General features: G+C 37.7%; 1 protein-coding gene across 7 annotated transcripts in view; it reads left to right on the forward strand.

Moving 5' to 3' along the window:
* The window catches only part of LOC114653417 (uncharacterized), a 30916-nt gene extending 19472 nt beyond the window's left edge, over positions 1–11444 (forward strand). For 2 of the 7 annotated variants that reach the window (XM_051921506.1, XM_051921644.1), the window contains 5 exons: positions 698–818; positions 1624–2091; positions 3345–3776; positions 4497–4928; positions 8938–11444. In XM_051921506.1, the coding sequence (XP_051777466.1) occupies positions 698–818; positions 1624–2091; positions 3345–3776; positions 4497–4928; positions 8938–9386 (1902 nt within the window). In that variant the 3' untranslated portion in view covers positions 9387–11444. Of the gene's footprint in view, positions 1–386; positions 819–1623; positions 2092–3344; positions 3777–4496; positions 4929–8937 lie in introns of all 7 variants that reach the window. The other 5 variants (XM_051921720.1, XM_051921537.1, XM_051921596.1 and 2 more) reach the window with 4 other exon arrangements.
* The last annotated feature ends 2183 nt before the right edge of the window (positions 11445–13627 follow it).

Below are 13627 nucleotides of genomic sequence, written 5' to 3' on the forward strand. Positions count from 1 at the left end.
TCTAACACACATTCCTGGAGTCATGAGACAAAAGTGATCAAATATTGTACCACCCCTTCAACGTGAAGGATTCATCCTGAAAATAAAGGAACAAGTGTTATCAAACACTACACCATTTGACAACCCCACAAATAAATTTAATGACTCAATTTCCCATGACACAATTATGTTTAAATAACATATCCATGGTAATCACTTTGGAGAGAATGCACAATCTTTAAGTATAGTCTAACATTTATCTGGCTTTATGGTGACTGATTTTGTCATCTTTCCATTTGCTTGCACATTATGCAAAAATATATTGTCAAGTATGTCATACCTTTATTGTGCAAACCCCTCATGTCATTATTAAATGTACAGTATATGTGTTTCTTTCTCTCCCACAGTGGACAATGTGAGTTCTTTGGCAAATATTATTGGTTCAGAGAAATGGATAACATTTGTGGCTGATAATGGAAAGTTTTGGTGCCATGAGCTTTGTACGGCTGTGTCTTGCAAAATTAAAGTCAATCATAACTATGATGATACACAGTGCAGGTATAAGCTGTCTCAGGCCAGGAATGGGAAGATTCTGCTGCAAGACACAAGAGGCATCTACCTCTGCAGAAGCCCTAAGTATTCAATTAACTACATTCAAGCTATTAAAAACCTGCCTGATTCCTCCTGTGAATTCCAAGTCTCCATGATGGATGGAAAGGTGCTCTTCAAAGCTGACAATGGCAAGATGCTTAGCAGAATCCTACGTGGCTTGGAAGACAACATTGAGGCAGCAAAGGCTTCTCCAGATGTTTTCTGCCAGTTTACTGTCATTATTGAAAGTAAGTCATGAACAATGTCAATATAATATTTGCTTACAAGTTTAAGCAGATTACCTCAAAATATTTTAAATCTGCTATTTTTAATTTCACTCAGAGAAAATTGTAATTTTTTAAATAGAAGACGTTTTTGTATTGAAAGATGTTGCCCTCAGAATGACTAGCAAAATTCTACTTATGTTGGCAGCTCAGTTCCTGATTTTAGTGAGTACAAAGACATGTAAAATATATGCTTTTAACCAAGAACAATGTGTCAAAAATGTTCAAAGTTCAAGTCCAGTCACAGGAAACTACAGTCCATCCTGGCATCATGAGGCAAAATACATAAACCAGCCCCAGGCGGAACTTCATTCAATAATAGGGAGCATTCACATTGGGTCACATAAAAGACACCCTTTAGGTTAACATGAATGTCTTTGGGGTGTCAGGTGAAACTTCAGTGAACTCACAAGAACACAGAGGTTATTCCAGTTCTACACAAAAAGTGGCAATATTAATTGTAATATGCATTATCAAATATTACACTATATAAAAAATTCAGACAATAGTAAATTTCATGTCTCAGTTTGTTTTGATACAATTAAGTTTAATGCCATTTCCATGGTAATCAATTGGGAGAGAATAAACGGTCTTGAAGTGGCTAGCATTCATCTGACTTTATAATGTCTGGTTTTGTTATCTGTTCAGATACTGATGCATTACAAAGAACTACATAGCCAAGTATTTCAGAACTCTACTTTACAAACCCCTCCTATCTACAATATATGAAATGTACAGTACACTGTATGTCTTTATTTCTCTTCCACAGTGAAAAATTTAAGTCCATTGGTGTACAGTATTGTTTCAAATAACTGGATAACATTTGTGGCTGATAATGGAAAGTACTGGTGCAACAAGCTTTGTACACAAGTAGCATGTAGAATTCAAGTGGTTGAAAACTATGATGAACTACACTGCAGGTATAAAGTGTCTCAAGCCAGGAATGGTAAGATTCTGCTGCAGGATAGACGGGGTATGTACCTTTGCAGAAGCCCTGAGTATTCCATTGAATACATCCAAGCTGCTAAGCACCAGCCTGATGCCTCCTGTGAATTCCAAGCTTCTGTGATGGATGGAAATGTGCTCTTCAAAGCAGATAATGGAAAGATGCTAAGCAGAATTCTTCGCGGCTCAGAGGACAACATTGAGGCAGAAAAAGTTTCTCCAGATGTTTTCTGCAAATTTACTGTCCACAGTGGAGATAACATTGGAGGTAGCACTGGACGTGACACGGGAGGTAAGTCATTCACAACTTTAGTAAAAAAAAATTAGCTAAACAATTTAGATAATTTAGTGGTGCAGTGGTAGCATTGTTGCCTCACAACAAGGAATCCAGGGTTCATTACCCTAGTCCTTCCTGTGTGGAGAATGCACATTCTCTCCATGTCCATACAAGTTTCCTCCAGTGCTCTGGTTTCCTTCCACGGTCCAAAGACATTTAGGAAAGTTGGACTGGTGATGTCAAATTGGTCCTTGTGTTTTCCCTGCAATGGCCTTGCGCCCAACGCTTGCTGAGTTAGGATCCAGCTTCCCCAAGACTCTACTCAGGATAAAGTGGGTTTAGAAAATGGACAGGGTTAAATAATTTACTTGAATATAAGTGTAAAAATGTTATTTTTGTTCATCTTGCTCAGAGAAAAATTAAGTTTGAATTGCAAGACATTTTTGTATTAAAAGATGTTGCTCTTAGACTGTCTAGAAACATCCAATTTCTATCAGAGACTGAGCTTCTGGCTTTAGTGAGCGAGTACAGGGACTTGAAAAAATGTGGTATGTTAACTAAGAACAGTTTGTGAAAAATTTTCAAAGTGGCAAAGCGTAGAACAGTCCTACCTATATTTTATATAACAGCCAGCTGTCCTATCATTTTTTTTTAAACTTACTGCTTTCATTACAAAGGAAGTTAGGGCCTATACTGATAGCAAGAGTATAAAACAAAAATCAGCCCTAGACAGAATGCCAGTCCATACCAGGGTACTTTCATATCGTGTCAAATTAGAGACATCAGTTATGCATTTCTTTGGGACATCAAAGGAAACTGGGAGGAATTCACAAAACATAGAAGACAATTAAAATCACATGCAGACAACAACCAGTTTAGGGATCTAGCACACATTCCTGGAGTCATGAGACAAAAGTGATCAAATATTGTACCGCCCCTTCAACGTGAAGGATTCATCCTGAAAATAAAGGAACAAGTGTTATCAAACACTACACCATTTGACAACCCCACAAATAAATTTAATGACTCAATTTCCCATGACACAATTATGTTTAAATAACATATCCATGGTAATCACTTTGGAGAGAATGCACAATCTTTAAGTATAGTCTAACATTCATCTGGCTTTATGATGACTGATTTTGTCATCTTTCCATTTGCTTGCACATTATGCAAAAATATATTGTCAAGTATGTCATACCTTTATTGTGCAAACCCCTCATGTCATTATTAAATGTACAGTATATGTGTTTCTTTCTCTCCCACAGTGGACAATGTGAGTTCTTTGGCAAATATTATTGGTTCAGAGAAATGGATAACATTTGTGGCTGATAATGGAAAGTTTTGGTGCCATGAGCTTTGTACGGCTGTGTCTTGCAAAATTAAAGTCAATTATAACTATGATGATACACAGTGCAGGTATAAGCTGTCTCAGGCCAGGAATGGGAAGATTCTGCTGCAAGACACAAGAGGCATGTACCTCTGCAGAAGCCCTGAGTATTCAATTAACTACATTCAAGCTATTAAAAACCTGCCTGATTCCTCCTGTGAATTCCAAGTCTCCATGATGGATGGAAAGGTGCTCTTCAAAGCTGACAATGGCAAGATGCTTAGCAGAATCCTACGTGGCTTGGAAGACAACATTGAGGCAGAAAAGGCTTCTCCAGATGTTTTCTGCCAGTTTACTGTCATTATTGAAAGTAAGTCATGAACAATGTCCATATAATATTTGCTAACAAGTTTAAGCAGATTACCTCAAAATATTTTAAATCTGCCTTTTTTAATTTCACTCAGAGAAAATTGTAATTTTTTAAATAGAAGACGTTTTTGTATTGACAGATGTTGCCCTCAGAATTACTAACAAAATTCTACTTATGTTGGCAGCTCAGTTCCTGATTATAGTGAGTACAAAGACATGTAAAATGTATGCTTTTAACCAGGAACAATGTGTCAAAAATGTTCAAAGTTCAGGTCCAGTCACAGGAAACTACAGTCTATCCTGGCATAAAGAGGTTAACATGAATGTCTTTGGGGTGTCAGGTGAAACTTCAGGGAACTCACAAGAACACAGAGATTATTCCAGTTCTATACAAAAAGTGGCAATATTAATTATAATATGCATTATCAAATATTACACTATTTTAAAAATTCAGACAATAGTAAATTTCATGTCTCAATTTGTTTTGATACAATTAGGTTTAATGTCATTTCCATGGTAATCAATTGGGAGAGAATAAACAGTCTTAAAGTGGCTACAATTCATCTGACTTTATAATGTCTGGTTTTGTTATCTGTTCAGGTACTGATGCATTACAAAGAACTACATAGTCAAGTATTTCAGAACTCTACTTTACAAACCCCTCCTATCTACAATATATGAAATGTACAGTACACTGTATGTCTTTATTTCTCTTCCACAGTGAAAAATGTAAGTCCATTGGTGTACAGTATTGTTTCAAATAACTGGATAACATTTGTGGCTGATAATGGAAAGTACTGGTGCAACAAGCTTTGTACACAAGTAGCATGTAGAATTCAAGTGGTTGAAAACTATGATGAACTACACTGCAGGTATAAAGTGTCTCAAGCCAGGAATGGTAAGATTCTGCTGCAGGATAGACGGGGTATGTATCTATGCAGAAGTACTGTGAATTCCATTCAATATATCCAAGCTGCTAAGCACCAGCCTGATGCCTCCTGTGAATTCCAAGCTTCTGTGATGGATGGAAACATGCTCTTCAAAGCGGATAATGGAAAGATGCTAAGCAGAATCCTTCGGGGTTTGGAGGACAATATTGAGGCAGAAAAAGATTCTCCAGATATTTTCAGCAAATTTACTGTCAACACTGGTGGTAAGTCATGGACTGCATTAGTATAACATTTGGTTACAAAATTTAGGAAACTAACCTAAAATAAGTATAAAAATGTTATTTATGTTTATTTTGCTCAGAGAAAATTTACTTTTTCACATGTCTGACATTTTTGTATTGAAAGATGTTGCCCTCTGAATGACTAGAAAGGTCTCATTTATGTCAGCAGGTTAGTCCCTGGCTTTAGAAAGTACAAAGTCATGATGTTAACTTGGGTTGGTGTGTTACAAATTTCAAAGCATCAAAATGCAATATTGTCTTCCCTAATTATTGCATTTGTAACAGCGAAATTTATAAATCGCGGGAAGTGACAGTGTCTCTCTGAGAAAATCACATCTCGTCTCCTTCCAACCTTCCAAGATTTTTTTTTATAATAGAGAGATATCTCAAATTGATCTTGATTGCACTTTAAGCTGTCTGAAATTAATTTGTAGATATCGAAATCACCAAATTAACATTGAGATACATCTTTGAATGCATTACAAATATCTAAAAAATAGATTTTTTAAATGCATTTTAAGATATCTCAAATAGATTTCATTGTATCTTGAAGTGAGCTCATTTTAAAATATCTTAAAATATACCGGAATTCATTTTGAGATATTTTGAAATTACTTTCAGATTATCTGGAAAGCTGAACTGCATTTTAAGGTATCTAAAATGCATTTTGAAATGTCTTACAATGTTAATCTGGTTTGTCATAGTTTCTGACTATTTTAAGATATCTTGAAATACATTTTCCAAATGATAAGGAAATTATTGAGTGATAAAGTATTAGTAATCGTAACTGATATACTTAGAATTGCACCATAGATATCAGAAAATTATACTTGTATCTCAAACTATGTCTATTTTTTAAGATATCTTAAAAGTATGAGATATCCTGAAATAAAACTTAATTGCATTTCAGTGATCTTACAAGGACTACAGACTCACTTTAAGATATCTCAAAATGTATCTGAAATATCTTAAATTGCATTTGATCACTGTATCTCAGAATGAGAAATGTACGATTTCAAGATGTCTTGAAATCTATTGGAGATGTCTTACAGTGCATTTAAGATACTGTAACTTGAAATAGATGTACAGTATATTTAGATATATGTAATTCACTTGAAGTTATTTTAAATGCATTTCTTTACATCTTAAAGTATATTTTCAGGTATGCCTAAATACTAATTTGGCTTGCCATGTTTAAAGCAGTCACCCTTTTATCAATTTTCTGAACTCACTGTTCATAGTGCTGACCAGTCACAGAAAGCTATAGCCCTTGCTGTTAGCAAGACGCATAAGACAGAAACCAACCCTATATGGTTTTCCAGTCTATAACAGGACACATTCACATTGGATAACATTTACAGACACCAGTTAAATTAATATGCATGTCTTTAGGACGTCCGGTGAAACTGGGAAGAACTCACAAGAAGACAGGTGAGCATTACAATTATAATGCAATGCAGACAGTGGCCAGACTGAGAGTCTAGCTCAAGTTTCTGAAGCTGTGAAACAAAAACTGATAAACTCTTCAGTTTTAAGGGTTAGGGCAGTGTTTATCTTTCAAGTTATCGAACACTACACCATTTAAACAACCCGCAATGCACTTAATAACAAATTTAAATTTCTCAACTTCCCATGATACAATCATTTTCAAATGCCTTTTTCATGATAATCACCTGGAAGAGAATGCCTGATGCTGAAGTTGCCTAACACTTAATCTGACTTTATAATGATCAACTTCTTTGTGATCAATTTATTAATTAATTTATCTATTGGAAACAAAAACACAGAAAGGCAAATATATTTTACAAAGTTAAACAGTATACCTTAATTAAGGATTTTTAAGCATAATAATCCTGACTATGAGATTCCCCAATCCCCAACCTACCATCCTTTATCCTTCTCCACCATGTAGCACCAAACCATTTAAATAATTTACATAATACTGTGGTGTTCTAAGAACCTTAAAGGGTATTTAAGTTTCTCTTACAAAATTGTTATGAACTTCTGCCACTCAAATAAAGAGGTATTATTGATCCTAGCAGACAATTACTGTAACTCCAAATGAAATAGACTCTAAAAATCAGATACACCAATGTATGAAGATTAGATCATCTGGAATTTCCAAAGGGAGACTACTAGCAATGTTATCCAACACTACACTAAAAAAAATAAATGCTTTTGTAAGGGAGCAAGAGAAAATGCAGAGGTGTCTGTCTAAAAAATAAAAATGTGAGGTATGCAGGGTAGACTACATTTTACTACATTAGACATGGATATGTAGACATCCCTCCAAAGTAAAGAGACTTGGTGCCAATACTCAAACCTAAAACAAGTGCATAAATGTCCCAATTTGTTAATCAAGACACAGATGGTACAGTGGGTCTAAAGAGAGGAGGTCCTCATATAGTCTGTGTAGCCACTATGTATAATGTACAATATATATAATAATATATATATATTATAATATAATAATAATATATATAATAATATGTACAATGGTATTTAGTGTTTCTTAAAAATAGCTTAACACTTCAAAATATGATTTTCCAGCAGTGGTAATTAAGAAATTTTCAATTGTAAGATCTCCAAAGTGGATTTAAGAGGGAAAGGGGAGAGAGCAGCCTCCTGTCTAATGGGACAAAAATATTAAAGATTAGGGGGGGCTTCACTCACATTCCAATCCAACCCCCCACCCCCCGACGCCTGCCAAATCTTTTAATTCTCACAGATATGCATCTTCATTGGGAAGAAACACTACTTTTTTTTCCCTAATGGCAACACGAATTAGACAATCTACAAGTCTCCGACTTCAAGTTTAAATCCGAACAATATATTCGATCTCTTTTCACTGTTCCGTTATTTCACCAAGTAATAATTTACGTTTGTTTGCGCTAATGCGATCTTTACTATCCTTTTTTTAAGACCTTTTCAAATTTTCATACTTCCATTATCTCCAACCTGCTCTGCATGTGTACTGTGCCAATGTTTTTGGATTCTTTTAATTCTCGCGGATACGCCTCTTCATTTTGAAGAAGCACTGCTTTTTTTTCCTTGATTGCAAAACGAATTAGACAATCTACAATTCTACGACTTAAAGTTTAAATCCGAACAATATATTCAATCTCTTTTCAATGTTCCGTTATTTCACAGAGTAATAATTTTCGTTTGTTTACACTAATGCGATTTTTACCATCCTTTTTTTGAGACTTTCATTATCTCTAACCGGGCGGCACGGTGGCACAGTGGGTAGCGCTGCTGCCTCGCAGTTGGGAGACCTGGGGACCCGGGTTCGCTTCCCGGGTCCTCCCTGCGTGGAGTTTGCATGTTCTCCCCGTGTCTGCGTGGGTTTCCTCCGGGCGCTCCGGTTTCCTCCCACAGTCCAAAGACATGCAGGTTAGGTGGATTGGCGATTCTAAATTGGCCCTAGTGTGTGCTTGGTGTGTGGATGTGTTTATGTGTGTCCTGCGGTGGGTTGGCACCCTGCCCAGGATTGGTTCCCTGCCTTGTGCCCTGTGTTGGCTGGGATTGGCTCCAGCAGACCCCCGTGACCCTGTGTTCGGATTCCGCGGGTTGGAAAATGGATGGATGGATTATCTCTAACCTGCTCTGCATGTGTACTGCGCCAACATTTTTTAATTCTTTACAACTTTCTACTTTGTCATCTACTCTTTGCCTTTTATTTTCTGCCCCAGGCATGGTTAAATCTCTTGGCACAAAGACTCGTCTCGCTGGACATGAAAGTGTCTCCCCTTGAAAATCACGTCTTGTCTCCTTCCAAGATTTTTTTTATAATAAAGAGATGTAAAACAGAGGATGAAATTGGAGCAAGCAATTTAACAAGATGCCTAAAAATTTTTATGACAGAGCACAATTTATAATGACCATTTTATCACACTGTACTGTATGTTTAATTGCTGATACATTATACAGAATTACTTATTTTTATACATCTTTTGTCTGAATTAAATATATATGTATCTCTCTCCCACAGTGACTGATGTGGGCCCATTGGCATGCTTCATTAATACAGAGAAATATATAACATTCATGGCTGATAATGGAGGGATCTGGTGCAACAGGCTTTGTAGAGGTGATGTGTGCAGAATTCTGGTGGATAAAGCATTTGATGACAAAAGGTGCATGTATAAGGTGTCTCAGGCCAGCAATGGCAAGATTCTGTTGCAGAACATACGGGGTATGTACCTCTGCATAAGTTCAGAGTATAACATTTCATACATTAAAACTGCAAAGCACTACCCTGATGCCACCTGCGAATTTGAAGTCTTTGTGGAGGATGGAAAGTTGCACTTCAAAGCTAGTAATGGAAGGATGCTAAGCAGAATCTACCGTGGCCAAGACAACATTGAGGCAGAAAAACCTTTTTTTGATCATTTTGGCAAGTTTACTGTTATTCCTCAATGCCAAATGTCAAATGTCTAAATGACTAAACTGCAAACAAAATTATGATTTTGTTTTTCATAATACTTTTGTAAAGACTCAAATAAGTTTGCAAATGCTTATAAAAATGATAAGATTCATATACCGGTTCAACTCATTTGATTATATGATCAAATGTATTTGTTTTTACTTGGAAGCAATGGGGTCAAGACTCACTATATACTGTATATATAATATATGTGATGTTTTAAAAAGTAATTGCAATCATTAGTTTTTCAAAATCAGTTATGGTAATTCAAGATCATTTCTGGTTTCAGCTTGTCTAACAGGAACCTTGGAGAATGAAGTGGATCAAGTAATATGGGGTTGGGTACAACCTTAAGGGCTAATGTATGGCATACATTAAGAAGAAATCAAAAAGGATTTTTTTCTGATAAATGAATTTAATATTACAGAAAGGCTGCAAAATTGGAGTGGCTATAGATATCCATCCATCCATTTTCCAACCCGCTGAATCCAAACACAGGGTCACGGGGGTCTGCTGGAGCCAATCCCAGCCAACACAGGGCACAAGGCAGGAAACAATCCTGGGCAGGGTGCCAACCCACCGCAGGACACACACAAACACACCCACACACCAAGCACACACTAGGGCCAATTTCGAATCGCCAATCCACCTAACCTGCATGTCTTTGGACTGTGGGAGGAAACCGGAGCGCCCGGAGGAAACCCACGCAGACACGGGGAGAACATGCAAACTCCACGCAGGGAGGACCCGGGAAGCGAACCCAGGTCCCCAGATCTCCCAACTGTGAGGCAGCAGCGCTACCCACTGCGCCACCGTGCCGCCCGGCTATAGATATTTCAGGTAAAACTCAAAAGCTTAGTTTCAAACATATCAGGGAAATGTAATTAGTGTAGGAAGTGTATTACCCAGACATATGGTCCTTATCTAAAAACATAACACTCCTGGTTCTCATAAAATCGGAGAGGAAATGTTCAATGTTGAGGAAAGTATGGTGTTAAGAGTATAAGGTGAAAAATACATTGTATCTTTGAATAGCACAAGCGTAGTCCTGGTGTAGTAAAGTAAAAAGAAAAACAACTATGAAGTGAATTGTTTTGCTTTAAATGTGGAAAAAATTAACTTCAGTAAACTGATTTTGAGTGTTTTCACAGCTAGTGAAAGTGAGAAGGTGAATGAAAAACACATGTAAAAATATTCTTGGGTAGAGGAAAATAGAAGCAAGTGGATACTGGGAAAGTTATGATATGACTAGTCATTTAGCCCGTTACAATAACGGGTGCTAGAATAGTAGTGCATAAACATTAGTAGGAACAGTCTATATTAAAAGGCAAAGGACCGTCTATTTTCTGTTACAGTAATACTGGCTTGTATGTGTCTGTAATATGCGTCACTGTATTGTGTGCCTTTAATTTTCTCTCACAGTAATACGTCTCTCCAGCAAGTATTTTAATCTGTGCTGGCGTGCAGCTGATCCATATTACTAACCGAGAATGCTAAACCGGATGATGGACGCAGGCACATCCGGCAATGGGCCGTAGCTGCAAAAAGACGTACTGCGCAGGCGCAAAAAGAGTCCGCGAGGGTCGGCTGAGGAGCCGAGAAAGGCGGATAGAAGAGGGCGAGAGAGGCGGATGAGAGGCCGCGAGAGGCGGACAAGACCACAGAAAAAAGGAGTGAGCACAGGAAAAATTGAGAAATGAGGCGCAAACAGCACCGAAAAAAGGAAACGGCACATAAAAAAGTATTCAAACGCAAGCAAAGCACGAAACACATTGCACACGAAACTAGACCCAAAAAAAAAAAAAAAAAAAAGAGGCTCGCGCACAACAGCAAGGCACCCCCCCCCTACAGGCACCGGACGGGACACACACCAAGAGGGGGATTCAACAAGCCCATGGAACACAAAAAAAAGAACACAAAACCACCCCACAGACCCTACAAGCAAGGGACGGGACACACACAAAGAGGGGGATTCAACAAGACACAGGAACACAAAAAGAAAGAAGACGCTCGCGCGACAACAATCCTCAACCCCCACACCCCCCCCCCCCCCCCCCACACACACACACACATCCATAAGAAGTGACACCCAAAGCCACATATTCTAAAGTGAACATCAACACCTTCACACTAGACAGCATAGGTGTCAGCATTGGTGGATCTCCTTACAATAAAGCACTATTAACCGTTCAACTGCAGAAAAAGAAACATATTAACAGTGACTGCGATCCTTCTTATTACTTATCCATATTTCGCATGCTGAGAAAGAAACAAGTCATGAATACACGGTCACGGGTACAAAACGAAAAGGAAAGGATAACAGGAACAAACACACGAAAATGAAAGAAACAACAAAATAGACGGCTATGCAGCATAGGTGGATCTCATTACAATAAGGCACTATTAACCGTTCAACCGCAGAAAAGGCTCCATATTAACAGTGAGTGCAATTCTCCTTATTACTTATCCATATTTCTAAAAGAAAAAATGTCTCGACTCCAAAAACGCAAAGCTCAACTAAAGCTTCTAACTAACGATGTACCTAAAAGTAAAAACTTTATGAACTGCATTAGATCCTACAATAGTTCATTTGCTTTTGCATATACCGGAGTAAATATCAGGCCACCAAAAGGCAATGGCCCATACTACTTTCGCATATGTGCACAAATACTGCATCGCATTGGAACAGTGCACCCTGAAACAAATCAACAACGCAAATATGCACAAATCTACATCCTAGATCCACATGACGCAAACTATCAATCAAAGTGCTGCATCGCAACAGGCACGGATTCAAAACGAAACACCTCCCGTCTCAGACATACGTTAATGGCAGCGAAGGCTACAACGGGCTTCTCACACAGCACAGGCAAATCGATTACAGCTCCAAAACAACACGTCCCAAATACTACACATGCAACAACGCGCCTCTCAAACGGCACAAGAAAAACATACACCAGTAAAATTCATTCGGATTAATGAATGTCATTTGCAATCATTGTCATTCAGTTCACTTCCCTGAAGAAACAACTGGAAATACAAGTTATACATTTACACGTTGTTGTCAAAAGGGTCAAATTAGACTGCCTTCTTTACATTCATATACTGAATATCTACAGAGGCTTATAACTGACGATGTACCTGAAAGTGAAATCTTTATCAACTACATTAGATCCTACAAATCGGTATCCACTATGAACATTAACGGTGGCACTGCACGTGACATCCGTCTTGAAAAAATGTTGTTTATTGATGAATGTTCAATGGCATGAAGTCACTTACTCAACACCATTCATAAACTTCTACAAACGTTTATGAATAATAATATTCGATTTGAAGGAAAGGTACTTTTATGAGGAGGAGATTTTAGACAGTGATTAGCTATTCTTCCAGATGCCATGCACTCAGCTATTGTTCAGTGCACCTTAAAATACGCAGACAATTGGCATTGCTTTCAAAAGATACAGTTAGTAAAAAAGATACGATGTCCAGAACCAGATCATAACAATTGCTTATTACAACTGAGAGATGGTACACTCACCAATACAGCTGGACTTCAGGCACATATTATTACAATTCCTCAAGCCTTTATCTGCGACAACTTAGTTACAGAGACATTTCGAACAGCAATCTCATTAGACCAAATGCCCCTTTTAACACAACGCACTATATTATGTCCAAAAAATATTAATATGGAAAACATTAATACCCAAGTCATTCCATTACTTCCTGGAGAGACACAACTCTTTCTAAGCTCTGACAAACTTGACTCTGATCACAACAATAACCATCTTAAATGACCTTACAAGTTCTGAGCTGGAATTACCTTTTACACTTAAACGGCGTGTACAAAGAAATTTTCAAATAAACCTTTACACTGTGCCACACACTTTATTGTTTGCTTTCTATTTGCATCATCTACACCGTCACACTATTCTATATCTCATTCATACATCACGCTCTTTGTCATTCCCAACACCAGGGGTTGGCGAGCGAAGCGAGCAGGGGGCGGAGCCCCCTAGTTATTGTATGTATGGCGACTCCCCAGCAACGGATTTTATGTGCGCGAAAATAAATCTACTTTTAAAAGTCATCCTATTGTAATATCATGAAAATTCGTATATTTAGGAAAACACTTTACACTTTACCGGGCCAAGTTTGTTTATCGCAAATCTGACATCCTCAGAGTGAACACTTGCACAACAACAAACACTAATCCCACCTCTTTGGGGAAGCTGGTCTCCGCGTCTCAGTA

The sequence above is a fragment of the Erpetoichthys calabaricus genome, chromosome 1 (assembly GCF_900747795.2).
Source record: "Erpetoichthys calabaricus chromosome 1, fErpCal1.3, whole genome shotgun sequence".
NCBI lineage: Eukaryota > Metazoa > Chordata > Cladistia > Polypteriformes > Polypteridae > Erpetoichthys > Erpetoichthys calabaricus.